The 14,967-nt window shown below is 39.4% G+C and overlaps 1 protein-coding gene across 2 annotated transcripts in view; it reads right to left on the bottom strand.

Moving 5' to 3' along the window:
- Nucleotides 1–5,533: 5,533 nt before the first annotated feature.
- Nucleotides 5,534–14,967, bottom strand: part of kiaa1549lb (KIAA1549-like b) — a 58,183-nt gene continuing 48,749 nt past the window's right edge. Inside the window, exons 16-23 of one of the 2 annotated variants that reach the window (XM_005745775.1) lie at nucleotides 14,473–14,702; nucleotides 13,546–13,678; nucleotides 13,338–13,376; nucleotides 10,479–10,847; nucleotides 10,302–10,393; nucleotides 9,836–9,984; nucleotides 9,488–9,639; nucleotides 5,534–8,242 (exon numbers count right to left, since the gene is read on the bottom strand). In XM_005745775.1, coding sequence (XP_005745832.1) covers nucleotides 7,979–8,242; nucleotides 9,488–9,639; nucleotides 9,836–9,984; nucleotides 10,302–10,393; nucleotides 10,479–10,847; nucleotides 13,338–13,376; nucleotides 13,546–13,678; nucleotides 14,473–14,702 — 1,428 coding nt within the window. In that variant the 3' untranslated portion in view covers nucleotides 5,534–7,978. The remainder of the gene's footprint in view (nucleotides 8,243–9,487; nucleotides 9,640–9,835; nucleotides 9,985–10,301; nucleotides 10,394–10,478; nucleotides 10,848–13,337; nucleotides 13,377–13,545; nucleotides 13,679–14,472; nucleotides 14,703–14,967) is intronic. The other variant, XM_005745776.1, reaches the window with a different exon arrangement.

Raw genomic sequence — 14,967 nt, 5'->3', positions numbered from 1 at the left:
TTTCCTCCACCCTTCTCGTTAGATTGCAGACTGTCCAGAATGCGGCGGCACGCCTTTTGACAGGTAGCAGGAAGTTTTCTTCCATCACTCCTGTTCTTGCTGGCTTGCACTGGCTTCCAATTAAATACCGTATTCAATTTAAAATATTACTTTTCACCTACAAAACCATTAATAATTTGGCGCCGAGCTACCTCAATGAGCTTCTCAGGTTACACACTCCTGCCAGAGCACTTAGATCTGCTACCCAAATTCTTCTGGAGCAACCTCGTTCTCGGCTGAAGTCTCGCGGTGACCGCGCATTTGCTGTAGCTGCCCCGGTCTTATGGAACAACCTTCCTGCTGCTATTCGGGCGTCTGACTCTATGCCACTGTTTAAATCACGGCTGAAGACTTATTTGTTTAATCTTGCCTTTCCACCTAGTTAACACTTGGTGTGCGTTGGTACATTTTTATCCGTTATGCTTGTGTACTACTTTTATATCTTACGATTGTCAAGGTTTTTATAATTGATACGTGCCAGGTCCTTTCTCTTTTCCCTCCCATCTCCCTTTTCCTATTTTATTTTTGTCAAGCACCTTGGTTTTTTAGTGTGGTTTATAAATAAAGTTTATTATTATTATTATTATTATTATTATTATTCCCATGTTATTACGGTGTATCCATATAAATGGCCCACCCTGTATATTATTAGTAACTGTATTAGTCTATGTTGCTGTGTTCGCTTGTCCCTGATTTCTTGTTCAGTAATTTTCTTCAGGTCTTTGTTAGTGTCCTTTAGCTATTGCCTGTTTTATCTTGAAGGTTTGTTTTCTTTTGTGTTTAATTTTAGTTTTACTTCCTGTCTTCTCCCTCCTTTGTGATTCTGTGCTTCTCCCTAATTGCTTTCCCCGGTTGTTTTTCTGCCCTCACTTGGGTCTCTTTCTCTAATTAGTGCTCTGTATATACATCCTCCAGTGTCTCCCACATCTAGTTTATCTGTTAGGTTCCTCTAGCTGACCTATGTCACTGTGCATCTTGTGTTTTTACCTTTTGGACTTTGTTAATGCGCAAATCTCATCATCAGCCTTGATTAAACAGATTGCTCTTGTTTGTTACTCCTTTGTGTCCTGCATCTGGGGCCTCTCCTAATCACTATCTCTGGCAGATAATAGAGAAGTTGGTGGAAAAATAAATGTCAACTTAAAGGTATTTCAAGCAAATTAGTTCATTAGTTGATCAGTTTAACCAGACAAATATTTAGATTTCTTAATTTATTTAATAAGGTTAATAACATTTTGATTCTCAAATGGTCACACAAGTAATAAAATACACAAATCTCAATCATATAAATGTAACAGCAACTGCAATACATTATTATCATATGATTTGTCTGTTAAGTATCTTTGACAGCCCCTAGAGTAGCGTACTGCAAAAACATTAAATATGAGAGTGCATGAAAGGAGAAGCAAAGGCAGAAAGGGACATCCAGTTATTTTAGCTTCATGGAGTCAGTTATGAGTGACAAACTTTGGAAAGTTTTAAACTTAGAGTAAGCAGGTCATGGCTGTGGTCCCCTCATTTTTTTAAGGAGGTGGACTGAACTTCTGCAGAGTGGAATTCGCTATGATGCACCGACTGGAGTAGGCAGATATAATCAATAGAATTACATGAAATGGCAGCCTGAATCACACCACACACAACCACTGTACTGAAAACCCTAAAGGTTTGTCTATTTAAAGCTCAACTGCCCTGACACAGAAAAAGTTGTATTGCTTTATTTACTGTACGCGCATGATTCATGCAAACTGAAGCATATGCTGCAGAGGCACGACAGGCACTAAGATAATTTTAACGTTCTATTCCACCGTGTAGTTCAGAGGCGCCTCAGTTAATGAGACTCAGTCTGTCTGGTTCTGAGTCTGACTTTCAATCCACCACCCACTGAGTTCACATATTAAAATTATACCACTGGGGAAGAGTTCAGTCAGTGGAAAACAATGTGTCATTTTCATCCATATCAAATGATATGGATACAAGAAGAAAATGTTATCTTTGGGGATATCCGTTGTCATTAGGTAATTTAAGGGCGAAGTGATGTATCATTTGCCTCATCGGGACCTCCTGACGCATACTAATACCAAAACAGTTACACTTCATTTCACAAATTCTCTCTGCTCCCAGCAATACCTCAGTCAGAATTCAGTTTACGAGTTAAAAGTGCAAACATAGTTGTGAATATCAATGTGAGAAAATGTCACTTGTGGTATCACAGGAAATTTGTTAAGTTACTTTCAAGTTTGTTTTCCACCCTTGACCGGTCCTTGTACTGATCATTATCAAATCTCTGTGCTGATGTCTTCTCAGAAGTCTGCATTATAATTACTTTAAGCGGCCTTTATTAGAGATAATGGACCTTCAGAGTTCGATCACATTTAATTACAACTGACAAATTAGGCTCTAACTATATCTACACTCTACCTGGGAAAAAGAATATCAAATACAAGAACGACTGCTTCCATGCGTTGTGCATTTCATTGAATTAAACGAGGATTCGGGGAAATAGATAAGAGTTAGTCAGGAGAGGGGACACAAAAGCAGAGGTGTGGATATGAGGCCTAAAAAATTGTGCAGCAACATCAAAGCACTGGTGATGGACAAAAGCATCTGAACCGTACAGATTTGGTATTCTCATTAAAATCTGCCAAAAGTTTTAAGTCTCCCCACTTTTCTTCAAACCTTAATGTGTATTTGGATGTGTATGTGTATTTGCATTGATAACTAATATATGCAGTATATATGGACACAAACTGGACATGTTATGACACAGAGCTGACTTTAGAATGTGTCATATGAATGATGATGGTGGTCTAACTTCTAACGAATACATATACATCTTTTATGGGGCTAACAGGATTGAACTGTGCATTTGGAAACCACAGCAGCTGCAAGGTTTCACATCACACTGGTTTAAGTTGAATTATGGTTTAGTCCCTGGTTTTTCTTATGTCACAAATCAAGATTGCATTTACAAGTCACAAACAAAATTCCCACTCTCAGCAGATTCATCTGAAACAACCTTCTGCTATTTGATCCTGAACATACTTCAATCTGCACAACAAAGGTGAACAAAAAGACGTCACTTTGATTTTTGAGTGAAGGAGACTCTGATGTTTATGGCAACAACAGGCAAGAAACATCTCAGTCTTGTATATTCCCGTCTGTGCATCTATTCTTGAGCAGATTGCATTACTAAAAAACGATTTAAATGCAACTTGATACATGATAAAATTTCGTTTACTTTTGGTTCATTCTACTTAATTGTATCGTATAATCCAGTTTTGTATAATTTTCCTGATACTGTGTCCATCTCATGTAACATTTTGTGCATATTACCAGTGCAGCTCTCTCTTTATGCAAGTAAAGGCGATTTAGATGTGTTCTGACTTGGAAGCCTATTTACCATTTCCAGAGAGAGGGCGTTTGTTTGCATGGCACTAGGGAGAGCCCTAGTGGTAAAATACTGAACTACAGATTTAATGCATTATTTTTGTACACACACACACACACACACACATACAAAAGGCAACAGTGCCTGGCGCTCATGCTGGTACACAAAACATGACGATAATAAAATATGACATACATAAGTATTTTTGTCAATAAGGTCATATGAACAGAAGCACTGTATTATAGTGAATTAACACAAGTCATTTGACCTTGAAACAAGAATATGCTAGCTCTTTAGTTATGTTAAATTTATGTTAAAGTTCAGAGAAATTTCTGTAAAAGTCTGTATTTGTTTTTTAAATATTTCATCTCAGATTCTTCTGTTCTGTTTTGGGACCCGCACCTGAAAGCATCTCTGTGGTAGAATGTATATTAGGCTACATTGCCAGAAGTGCTTGTTAATATTTCTGATTTTAGAAAAGCAAAATGACTTTAACTCCATTCCCTACAGCTGCTGTAAATATAGCCAACAAAGACATACACCTGAGTCTCTAGGTAATTTTACCTCATTTTTTCAACAAGAAAGGGATGGTTATAGGCAGGGCTGCACACAAGTGGTCCGCAGGAGCGCATTCGGGGTCAAAATAAAAGACGCGCACCAGATAAGAAGTTGGAACGCGCGTTTCCGTACAGTATGATTATGACTGTTATTAGTACTGAAGGAAAATAAAGCTACATTCAATCCGCCCTGCCAGTGATATGATTCACTGCAGCTCAACTGTCAAAAATGGTATGTGTGCAAAGTCAAACACTGTATGTGAGTAGAGTAAATTTGAGTATGCTCACCTGTCAACATGACAGAATAGTTTTTGCTGCACTGGTACCTGTCACAGCTGTAGCACTTTCAGTGGCATCAGAATGGCACTTTGGGTCTTAGCTCATATAATCTCTAGCTACTCTGATGGGTGTTGAGCTTGCTGCAAACTTCTGCAGTAGTGTCAGAAATGACACTTTTATTCATGGACCTGAACTGGCAGGTAACACAAACAAGAATATGCTTGCTCCACAGTTTGCTGATGTGTTACAGAACCGAGTCAGGTCAAAGAAGTCTTTGACAAGAGACAGCTTTCTATATTATAAGACACATTACTTTTTAAATATTTGCTTGAGTTTATGCAAGTTAAGGCCTGTTGAAGCTTTCAATTGTTGCAGGTGAATTCACCTATAGTAATATGCCAAGTGTGCCCCAGAACCCTGCTCATATACTATGTATCTCTACTAAAGTCATGCTGCCATACAACAGGGGTGTCCAACTCCAGGCCTCAAGGGCCGGTGTCCTGCAGGTTTTAGATCTCACCCTGGGTCAACACACTTGAATCAAACGATTAGTTCATTACCAGGCCTCTGGAGAACTTCAAGACATGCTGATGAGGTCATTTAGCCATTTAAATCAGCTGTGTTAGCTTATGGAGCTTATTTCTTCTACGGTATTCAAAAATAAGCAACTTACTTACAGGAGAGATATATTTCCTGGCAATATGGCAATCATGGATGTGGCTGTCATGCTATTTGAGCCCAAAAACTTTTAAAATGAAAGAAAGCTTCAATTTTGTAATCAGTTGCGTAGTGCTGCCTCTGGTGGCTGCACAAGCAAAAGCTGTTGGCTCACAACCATGCAGTCTATGAAAACAAGTTACTTTACACATTTATAACCATCTGTTGTTTTTCTGAATTACCATCAACCACGTCTGTGTCTCCATGTTAGCATGTCTTACGGAACATGTAGTAAATTAGGATACCAAGATAACAACTACACACATGGTTACACAATAAGTTGCTCTGACCTCTTCGATAATGCTCGACAGGTAAACTGATTTTCGGGGTAAAAAACGATGGAGGGACTGATTTGCTCTCCAAATAAAACCTTTTATTCCATTTTAATCATCTGGGCTAAAACTTCTGTCGCTCTCAATCATTCTCTTCATCTCTCTGTCAGAGTAATATGAGAGGATCATTGAATCTAACAAGGTCAAACAGATGAAGAGAAATAAGAAACCAGCCTGGAAGAAAAAAAAACACTGATTTTTTTTTAATAGATTTAGTTCACTTTGCATTTAATTTTAGAGAATAAATACTCATCTTTTTTCAAATCAAATAATATCCTAAAACCCCTTTGTTTCATATCACTAAGTTTTCTCAGATATCCAGCATGAGAATGTGGAAAGGTCTTCACTTCTGGTACTCACAAAAATGGTTTCACTGTATTACCTACAGCTTTTAAGACACAAGTGCTTGTCTGAATAATCAGTAAAATTAATAAAAACAAGCAGACAGTTTGTGTTGAGTTTCGGACAGACAAGATTTCTTCATTACTACATACACATCAACAGGGATGAGTATAAAATAACAGTTACTGGAAAAGAAGGAGACTTTTTAAGTAATCATGAGGCAAAAAGGCTAAATTCATCCAGGATTGCTGAAAAAGCAATACTGCTCTATAAAAGGAAACAATGATTTGAAGGCATCTTCACTCTTTATGTCACCACTCACTGTTTACCCACAACAGCATTGATCAGAACATAATCAGCAAAGCATTCCACGTGAATATCAATAAAAGTAGGCAATCTATACCATCTCAGTGTGTATACAAATATATTGCAGCATCCCTGGTGTAGGCCTACATGCACTCATCTTCAGTCAGTCCCACTTTCAGTTCCCGTGCAAGCAATTATGCATGAAGAGTTCAAACTAACCTGCTAGAGCCTTTCATGCCACAGTGAAATATGAGGAAAAAATTCCTTCAATGGGAGTTTTAAACATTTGTTTTGGGGCCTAATATGGTGTCCTAACATGAGGCTGACAAAGTTCATAAAGATGGCTAAATTAAACCCATCCCATTAGAAAAGTCAGCAGGATTTCTTTTCATTTTTCCAGAGAATAATCGTGACCGCCTTTCTTCTTGTCCCTGCTAAAATAATTGTAATAAGTGTCCTTTATACTATTCAAGGCTTGGTCTTTTATTTAACCTGTAAATTTATATACTATATATCCTGTATTTACTGGGCCTGGATCACTATCATTAATACTCACATTTTAACTTTCAAGGTTGGCAGACATGTTTTATATTGTTATGTATGACCTGGCTTAGTTTCATTACATATGAAAACTTCCCAAAAAAATGAAGGTAATTGTCTTCTATAGCATGACTCCAGGGCACAATGATGATCCACAGTGATATGTTCATCTTGAACACTGTTTCTGAACCATGAGACGATGGCTTGTGCGCTTAAACCTCTGAATGGGAGCGGTGATGCAGAACCTCATTATGTGTCAGTAATTTAAATAAACGTGGCATTTTATTCATTAAATGTGCTCATTGAGACCATCGAGATGCTTTAGGGGCAGTAAACAAGCATATACTCACTATCTTTATAGTTGAACTTCACAAGAAACGATGCCGATACTACTAGAAGTTAAGAGACTGGATTTTGTTCAAGGATTTGAAATTGTAGAGTACGTGTGCTGAATCATCGGCAAATGATAAAGTATAAAAATCCAGCTGAGCATATAAATTTGACTTCAAAGTTGTTCATTTGGGTTTGCAAAAGCCAAAGTGTTTGTGTTTTCGACATTAAAAAAGCCAAACATATGGTTAAGTATTTGACAACAGTAATATACTATAATAACCACCTATTACTGTTCAAAGGAAAGGTCTCTTAATGCTAACCAAGTGAATTTACTTTTTGAACACCCAACAAATACTGCAGTCATGAATGATTCTCTCACTTTGCATACACGGAGATATACAGTTCATCAGTCACATCATCATGGATGCATCGTCATGTTAACTTGGGTTAAACTGAAAACACAAATACCCATTCACTGTATTTAAACCATTTCTTAATTTAAAGAAACTAGTTTAAACTAAATAAAGAAAAACAATATTAGTCCACCAAAGATAACAAGCATTTGTTGTTATTGGTGTTATTATGTGATCTGCAAACAAACATTAAAAAGCGATGCACTGGTTTGATATTGTATGGATTCGGATATTAGCAGATATTGATCGAGCCCATCTTGTTCAAGCTAACGTTCTATAAAAGGAGATTAGATACACAATGTCCTTATACTGTACATGCTCATATACACTGTGGTTTATACTTACCCATCTGACAGGAAGAATTTGGTCCTCTCAGTACAGACAATAACGCTACGGGGTTGTCTCTTCTCAATTAACTCTGATTACCAAAAAAATTGAGATCATGGGAAAAAAAGACATTTTCCATATTTAGCGTCTCCTATTGACATATCTACAGAGAGATGTGTGTACTTACTTTGGACATCATCAACAGAGGATGGCAATAATCTTTTGTTCATTTCCCTAAAGTCAGGAGCTAAAAAAAAACATCAATGGTGTATGAAAAGAAATCAATAAGTGGATCATCAGTGGATAAAGAACATCAGTCTGTTATAGAGTACAAACATCAAAAATCTGTCCATAGGAATGCCACCACTGTGTGCATGTCCTGCACACATGGGAGCAGAATCAAACCTAGAACTCAAACATGTCATTCTGCTTCTTCGCTAGCTTTGCCACCTCCTGTCGGATCGCTTGCACAAGTGCTGAGGTGGAGAGGCTGCTCAGGGGCATACTGTCCATGTCCTTCAGCACCTGGGGTAGACTTTGCTGGGATGATGTGCTTGGGGCAGGTGGTGGCTGCTCCAGTGTCTGGTTATACTGCAGAGGCAGCCTGGTGGGGCTCCCCTGTGGGTAGCGAGGATGAGGAAAAGCCTCTACGTACCCAGGCAGGGGCACCTGAAAAACAAGATGAACAGGACATCAGAAATACAGAAACATCATTACTACTGCCCACTAAAGATGACTTTGTTAGAAGACAGAATATTCGTTAGTTTTCCATCTTGCTGAGTGAACAGTTTCTCTTGAACCACTAATTTAAAAGAATGGGTGATAACGCAAAATATACAAAAAATGGACCAACGTAACAAGGAAAGTAATGAGTGTGGAGCTCTACAAAAATATTAAACTAAGATGCAACTTGATTCAAACATTGCTTCGAACAAAAATCTACTTTTGCATGAAGACACAAATTTGAAGTGTCAGCATTACACACCACAAAACTAAAAAAAAAAAAAAGGAAAAAAAGCAAACAGTAAATTTTTTAAAAAGGTGTTCATTTAAGAAATGTGCTCAACTACCCCAGTGTTTTGTTGTGTCCACTCAACGCCAGCCATAAATTCAGTTCAGCAAATGGTTTCTAAATGACACTGGTTCTGCAAAAAGACACTGCATGAATGCATTTGGTTGAAACAGGCAAAGAGACAAGAAAAAAAAAAAGACAAAAAACATTTCATACAAACAGGGAGAGTGCAGGGAGGGAGGGACACATAGGCCACACGGGTTGCAATAACACATCTAACAAGACAAATGGAGCCTTTCCAATTGTAATGAAAAACAAAGAACATTTAGGACTGTGCTTAACAGCTACTAAGTTAAGTGAGTCCCAGTCATCTTCAAAGTTAAAGACTGGGCAGAAAATGTGTTTTGGATCAATGTCAGTTCCATAATGAGACAAAGGACAAAAAAAATGTTTAATGGGGAGGGGTATCCCAACTACGCGACTTTTTATTATTAATTCATGTCAGTTCAGTACCACGCTTTATGGCTCTTTGGGCTTGAATTGAACTTATGGAGAAGCATTTTAATATTATCTAATATATTTTATCATATTAATAGTGTGTTTCAGGAAACTGTATGAAAATAAGAGAAAACAAAAAAAAAAACCTTACATGTATGTTATGTTTGTAGCCATTCTCTAACCTGTTCAGAGTCTTGATTTATTCTTAATCCTTCAAGAAATTCATTTGGAGGAGTTTATTTTAAAGATCTAATTATTAGTCCAAGGATCTCTTGGAGCTATGGGACAACAGCTTAAGCCGGACTGTCCTGTTTAATTCCGACATCTGGTAACGACATTCTACCGCTGTACATTAATTATTCTGCAGTAGGCTCGGGTGCTTCGGGCAAAATGAGCTTCCTTACAGAATCTGCCCACTGTGGCGGCACATCCTCGGGTTCAGGTGGATAAGACATCCAAGAGGGACTGTGGTAGGAGGTGGGCGGTGTGGACACAAAGTATTCTGAGTAACCGGGCCTCGTGGCTGGGATGGCATAGACAGCCGTGATTGGGTTTCCTGTGAAAAATAGAGAAGAGAGAGTGGCGCTGACTCATTTCATTTGTGGGTTCATAGATTTCAGCTTTTCACCTCAAGCATTTTAATTTGTCCAAATATTTTTCCATTCTTGACAAAGTAATGTTGGCATTAAAGCACACTGGAACACACTGTGGTTTGCTTTTAAAATGCAAAGTCATCTCCTTGTTATGCTTACCTGAGTAGTTGGACACAGGCTGCTCTGCAGTGATAGATGGAAGTGCTGCTCTAGTGGTTGGCCCATATGGGTTGTTGTCATGTTGACTCTGCATTTCAGCGACAGATGTCTCTAAGCTCCTTCCCTTAGGCCCCAAGTCAGAAGTGGAACTAAGTTGGACAGAGATTGGAGAGGCAATAAACAAAGACATGCTGCAATACTACACCACTAGATGGCAGACACATGCTGAGTGAAAAAGTGGGCACCTTATTAACATTCTTCCCATCTCTCAATGCACTGCTCCAATATTAAAATTTACACAAGCCCTAAAATCGCGCTGGCCACAGTACATCACCCAGTGACTATCTAGTCCCTGAATATGCATTTAAATATGAATAAATGTTGAATATCTTATGGGTTTTGGGAAATACAGGCAGCAGTATGACGGTCTGTCTGCAGCTGTGCTCGTGTATATCTTCAGCATTACCGTCTTAGAGAAGTCCCAGGAGGGGGCCCAGTGCGAGGTGGTAAAGGGGGAGGAGAACCCATGGCCTCAGGAAGCTGGGTGAAGCGAAAGGCCTTAAACAGATTGTGAAAGCCATTTAGGGTTAACGTTTCTTTATTACAGGTATTAGAGAGCACAAGTGATTCTCAGCCAACTTACTGGTTCCGGCAGGCTACACTGATACATATCTGTACCATAAGATGGCACCCACTGGAGGCCTCCCTGTCCAGAGCTCATTGTACCCGGTGCACTGGTCACCACATCTGCATAAGGGAGGGGAGGCGGCGCAGGGTTGTAGTGGTTTGGTTGGTGGTGGTGGGAGTGCCTTCCAGATGTGGACTGCCCCCCTGAAGCCAGACTGAAAGCCTCCTCTAGCAGCAGGTGCATCTGCTGTCGCACTTCATCAATCGACGGTTGCGAGCTGAGAGTGGATGTCTCTGAGTGGCCTTTCAAGCCCCGTCCATACATGTATCCCCGCGGTCCCATGATACGATCAACATTTGTCTCCTCAATCAACTCTGGCTCAGTCTGAAAATATTACCGTAGGGAAACTATTGTGAACTGAGACTAAACATACTTTTGCAAAGTCTGACAACTTGTACATTTGGTAGAAAAGCCTATATTTATCTGTTTCATTTTCTTAAATAACAACAACAACAACAAAACAAGCAACATACAAACAAGACTGATGAGATATGCAATTTTGGCACAGGTTTAACCCTCTGAGGCCTAAGAAATTATCTGTGGTGACCCAAACCCTAATCTCAGGTTGACAGTTAAGATTTTAGCAATCAAGTCACAAAGAAATGATCATTCCAACTGAGACACATCAAAGCCTATTTTTTTCTCAAAATCCAGGGTTATGATTAGAGCTTAGGCTAGGGTTAGGGTTGTCACCAGTGATGACTTTAGCCCTCAGAGAATAAAAGCATCAGTTTCACGGTAGCTTTATGCTGATGGTTTGTGGAAAGCATGCTTTGACTTTCACATTTTTGTGATACTTTTAAACGTAGCCTTTCCACACTGAATTGTCCGGATGCTAACAGATACAAGTCCTGTAATGTATTTTGTAACTCTGTCACTTGGTTTCAAACAAAGTGCTGACTGAGCTAGAAGAGGCTGTTTAACATACACTTGAGTGTACTAGATTAATTTGCTGTAATAGTTTAATCCAATGTTGTTATGAGTTTGGTTACAGTAAGCTTAGGAGAAGGGCCACTGATACTTTATACATAACCACTGTCCTCTCAACTCTATGTATTCCACTCTCAGCCTTAATCTCCTCCATCTTTTCTTACTTTCTCTTTAGCCACATGAAATCAGTCCTCATACTTAGTGATAAATTAATATGAGTTGAGGCTGTCCTACTTCCTGTGCGACTACAGACTAGTCATGGGAGACCTAGTGTGGTGCACCTCATAAATCAGCCCCTCTTGCAACACAGAACATCAGAGAAATATATCTGCAATGATGGAGCCTGCAGCTACACGAGGCCCTCTGTAATGTACAGGGCCAGGAGTTCTGAGAAAGGATCTTGTAATTTGTACTGGCCATTGTGCCGTGTTTCTAACAGAGCCGAAAGGTTGGTAACAAAGACTTCAACACACTGTTTTGCTTGCGATACCAGCTAGTCATCTCAAACACCTGATCTATTTAAACTGGAAGCAAAAAGCTGCCAGACCAGATTTGAACCTGCAACAGAAGACAAAGCAACAGAATTGCATAAAACAGTAAGATTCAACATAGGCGCCCAAACTACAGCTATAAGAGCCAGTAGACCTTTTTATTTTTCTCCCACGAAAAGTCAGATGGCTGTCAGGTCAGTGGAAGTTCAGAGAAATATTTCCAGCACTGGCTCAGAATGAAAGCCCTCTTTAGGAATGGTCTGCCTGATTGCTCTTAGAAGCTCCCATACCCGTGTTTGGTCTTCATGACAGAAAAAAGCCATACACAGAACCATAATGGACCAATAAAACAGTAGGGACATAAACCAGTCTTCCTGAGATGCATTATATATCAAAATGACAGGACCCAATAAATCTTAGCTCTTAATTATAAATGAACCACTTTTCTACCTTCAGCAGGCTGGGGCACACTTGAAACCACACCTGAGTTGAATATAACTCATTTCTGCTCTGTTGCTGCATGGAGAATAAGGCTGAACTCCAGCAGGGATTGATTTTGATCTTTTAATTCAGTGCAAATAGGCAACCTTTTCTTTAATTACTATTAAAATGAATGAGAAACACGGGCACCGTTGAACAGTAATACATCAGAAAAGTAAAAGTCACTTGTGCAGTCTTCTACACACAGGTTGCAAATTACCTCGTATTAATACATTTAATAAATACCAGCATTTGTTTCAGTGTTGCTAAAATGCTTTGTTAAATAAGTTTACACATAAATATCTTGCTCTGTCTTTAAGCAGGCTTTTACAAATGCTATACTCCCACATGATATGATCTCTTAATGCAATTCAGTGTAAAATGGCTGCGCAGAAACGCCTTTTAATGTGTTCTAACACATCCCTATGTCTAACTGAAGCCTTTCTCTTACAGGAAAGCTGCGTTCTCAGCTCTGGAAATACTCAGGTGAGGGTGCTGCCTGGGTAGAGCTTGCAGGAGGCAAGACACACGGCGTCCACTCACCTGATGTAAATTCTCCAGGTAATTACCTATTGTATTCTCCGACTGAGTCAGACATGCGCTTCTCGCATACAGCTCTGCGGGATAATGTCGAGAAAGGTTCAGGGCTGCAGTGCCAAATGTGAAAAACTGCTTTAGTCTTGTCAAGCTGCTCTTCCCCCATTTTGCTGGTAGTCTGTACAAAATTTCCTCTTGTCTTAAGTGTCCCTCTACAGCTGCACAGCAGCTTAACAATGTCTACAGAAATACGTAGGGGAAAATTTGCACTAAAATTAACTGGAAATTTGAAAGACATGCATTCTGTTTGCCCAACACAGACAGATGAACCCTCATTATAGTTTTAAGCTGAACTGTGGAAATATCTTTTACTCACAATGAAGCCTGTGGATTTTAATTCCCCATCAGAGGATCGCTTCACAGGCAGCAAGGACAAGAGTAACAAAAAGAGTTAAAATTACCAAATCTTTAATAAACTGGTGCATATTTTTTAAAATAGACTTGAACCTGTGTAGAGTTATCTTTTAACTGCTAGCTGGATGATCTAGTTGGGCAGACAGGGTCGGTGTTGAAATATAACTCACATCATAGCCGCTGTTGCGGATGCCTCTCCTGGGTCTCTCTCTCATTACAAGCAGGTCCATCTCTGTTCCTCCGGGGCTCGGACTGCTTAAGCTTTGTCTGCTTCGATAGGCCGCCTGCCCTACCTGCGAGTGCCTGCCAATTAGAGTAAAGAGTGGACTCAGTGCAAATCAAATCTGGTTTTGTTATTAACTTAAAACATTTACTCTTTCAGTTTTAATTTCCCCGCAGTGGCAAGTAGTGATGGGTGAAGGAAGACAATAAACCTTACAGTTTTTATTGAGCCTGACATTATGAACAGGGCGAGGAAAAGTATACATGCTACCTGAAATGTTAACAGAGGGATGAGATGTGATATGTTAGAAAATCCCAAGAATATCAAAGAAAAGTTCTGGGACAGATTTCAAATAATTGTTTGAAAGATTTATTTTTTTCAAAGTAAAATGGTCATCAAGTGAACACACAAACCCACTTTCTGGTTTGAACATTGCTGCTTAGCAGATGAGTGTGAGTTATTCTGATGTCTAAATGTAAAGTACAAGTACTACACATGTTTTTGTGCATCTGTGTGGTTGAAACAGGACAGAACCAGCATAGTGGTCCATCCAAAACCCTGAATTATCTCCATTAGGGAAGCTCTGAATTTGGATCAGTCTAATCAGAAAGGCCTAATGGGACTCCCACTACCTACTATGGCATAAATGGATAATAACAGTATTAGAGGAGGCACTTTCACTTATAGAGGTAAGCTAATTAGGCACAGCAGGGGTGAGCAGAGATTGCTAGCAGTCCATGATTAAAAGTCCAATCAACCAATATGAAGAACATGATACATGTGGTGGGTCAAACTTGTAAGCAAGAATGGATCTTTCTTTGTGTTGACAGTCAGTAAAATCTTGTTTCCAGCTGCTTCCCTACTCTCCCCTCACCTTCTGTGAGACTTGACATAAGTAGAACCTCGCTCATCATCAGGCTCCAGCGGTCTTCCATGCTCATCGGCAGCCCTCTCATGACCGTGTCGCTGTCTCTGTGCCACAGCCCGGCCACTGCTGCTGCCATTGGTGGATGGGAAATCATAATAGCCCTTCCTTTTAGCCTTCAGCCTCAGCTTGTTCCTGTAGTGTTCAATGTCTGACTTCTGCTTCAGTGCCAAGTTCACCTGCAGAGAGGGTAGGCCACAGGATGTAGCAGAACAGAGGACAATCAGAACAAATGCAGACATGAGGTTATTCTGTATGCGGTTACAGGTTTGTCTTAGAAGGCAGGTGTGAATAGAAAATGAACCCTTATTAAAAATTCATTATGTTGCTTCAGTATTACAACTGACATGAAAAATAAATTAAAACCCAAGAATAAATTATTGAACTATCCACTTCCAGGTTCTTCTTTAGACTCACTGTAAGTTTTCTAAAAATATTCTACTG

The sequence above is a fragment of the Pundamilia nyererei genome, unplaced genomic scaffold (genome assembly GCF_000239375.1).
Source record: "Pundamilia nyererei isolate P.nyererei 1_Seehausen unplaced genomic scaffold, PunNye1.0 scaffold00166, whole genome shotgun sequence".
Classification (NCBI taxonomy): domain Eukaryota; kingdom Metazoa; phylum Chordata; class Actinopteri; order Cichliformes; family Cichlidae; genus Pundamilia; species Pundamilia nyererei.
Note: the sequence above shows the minus strand (reverse complement) of the source record. Positions and strands in the feature narration are given on the sequence as shown.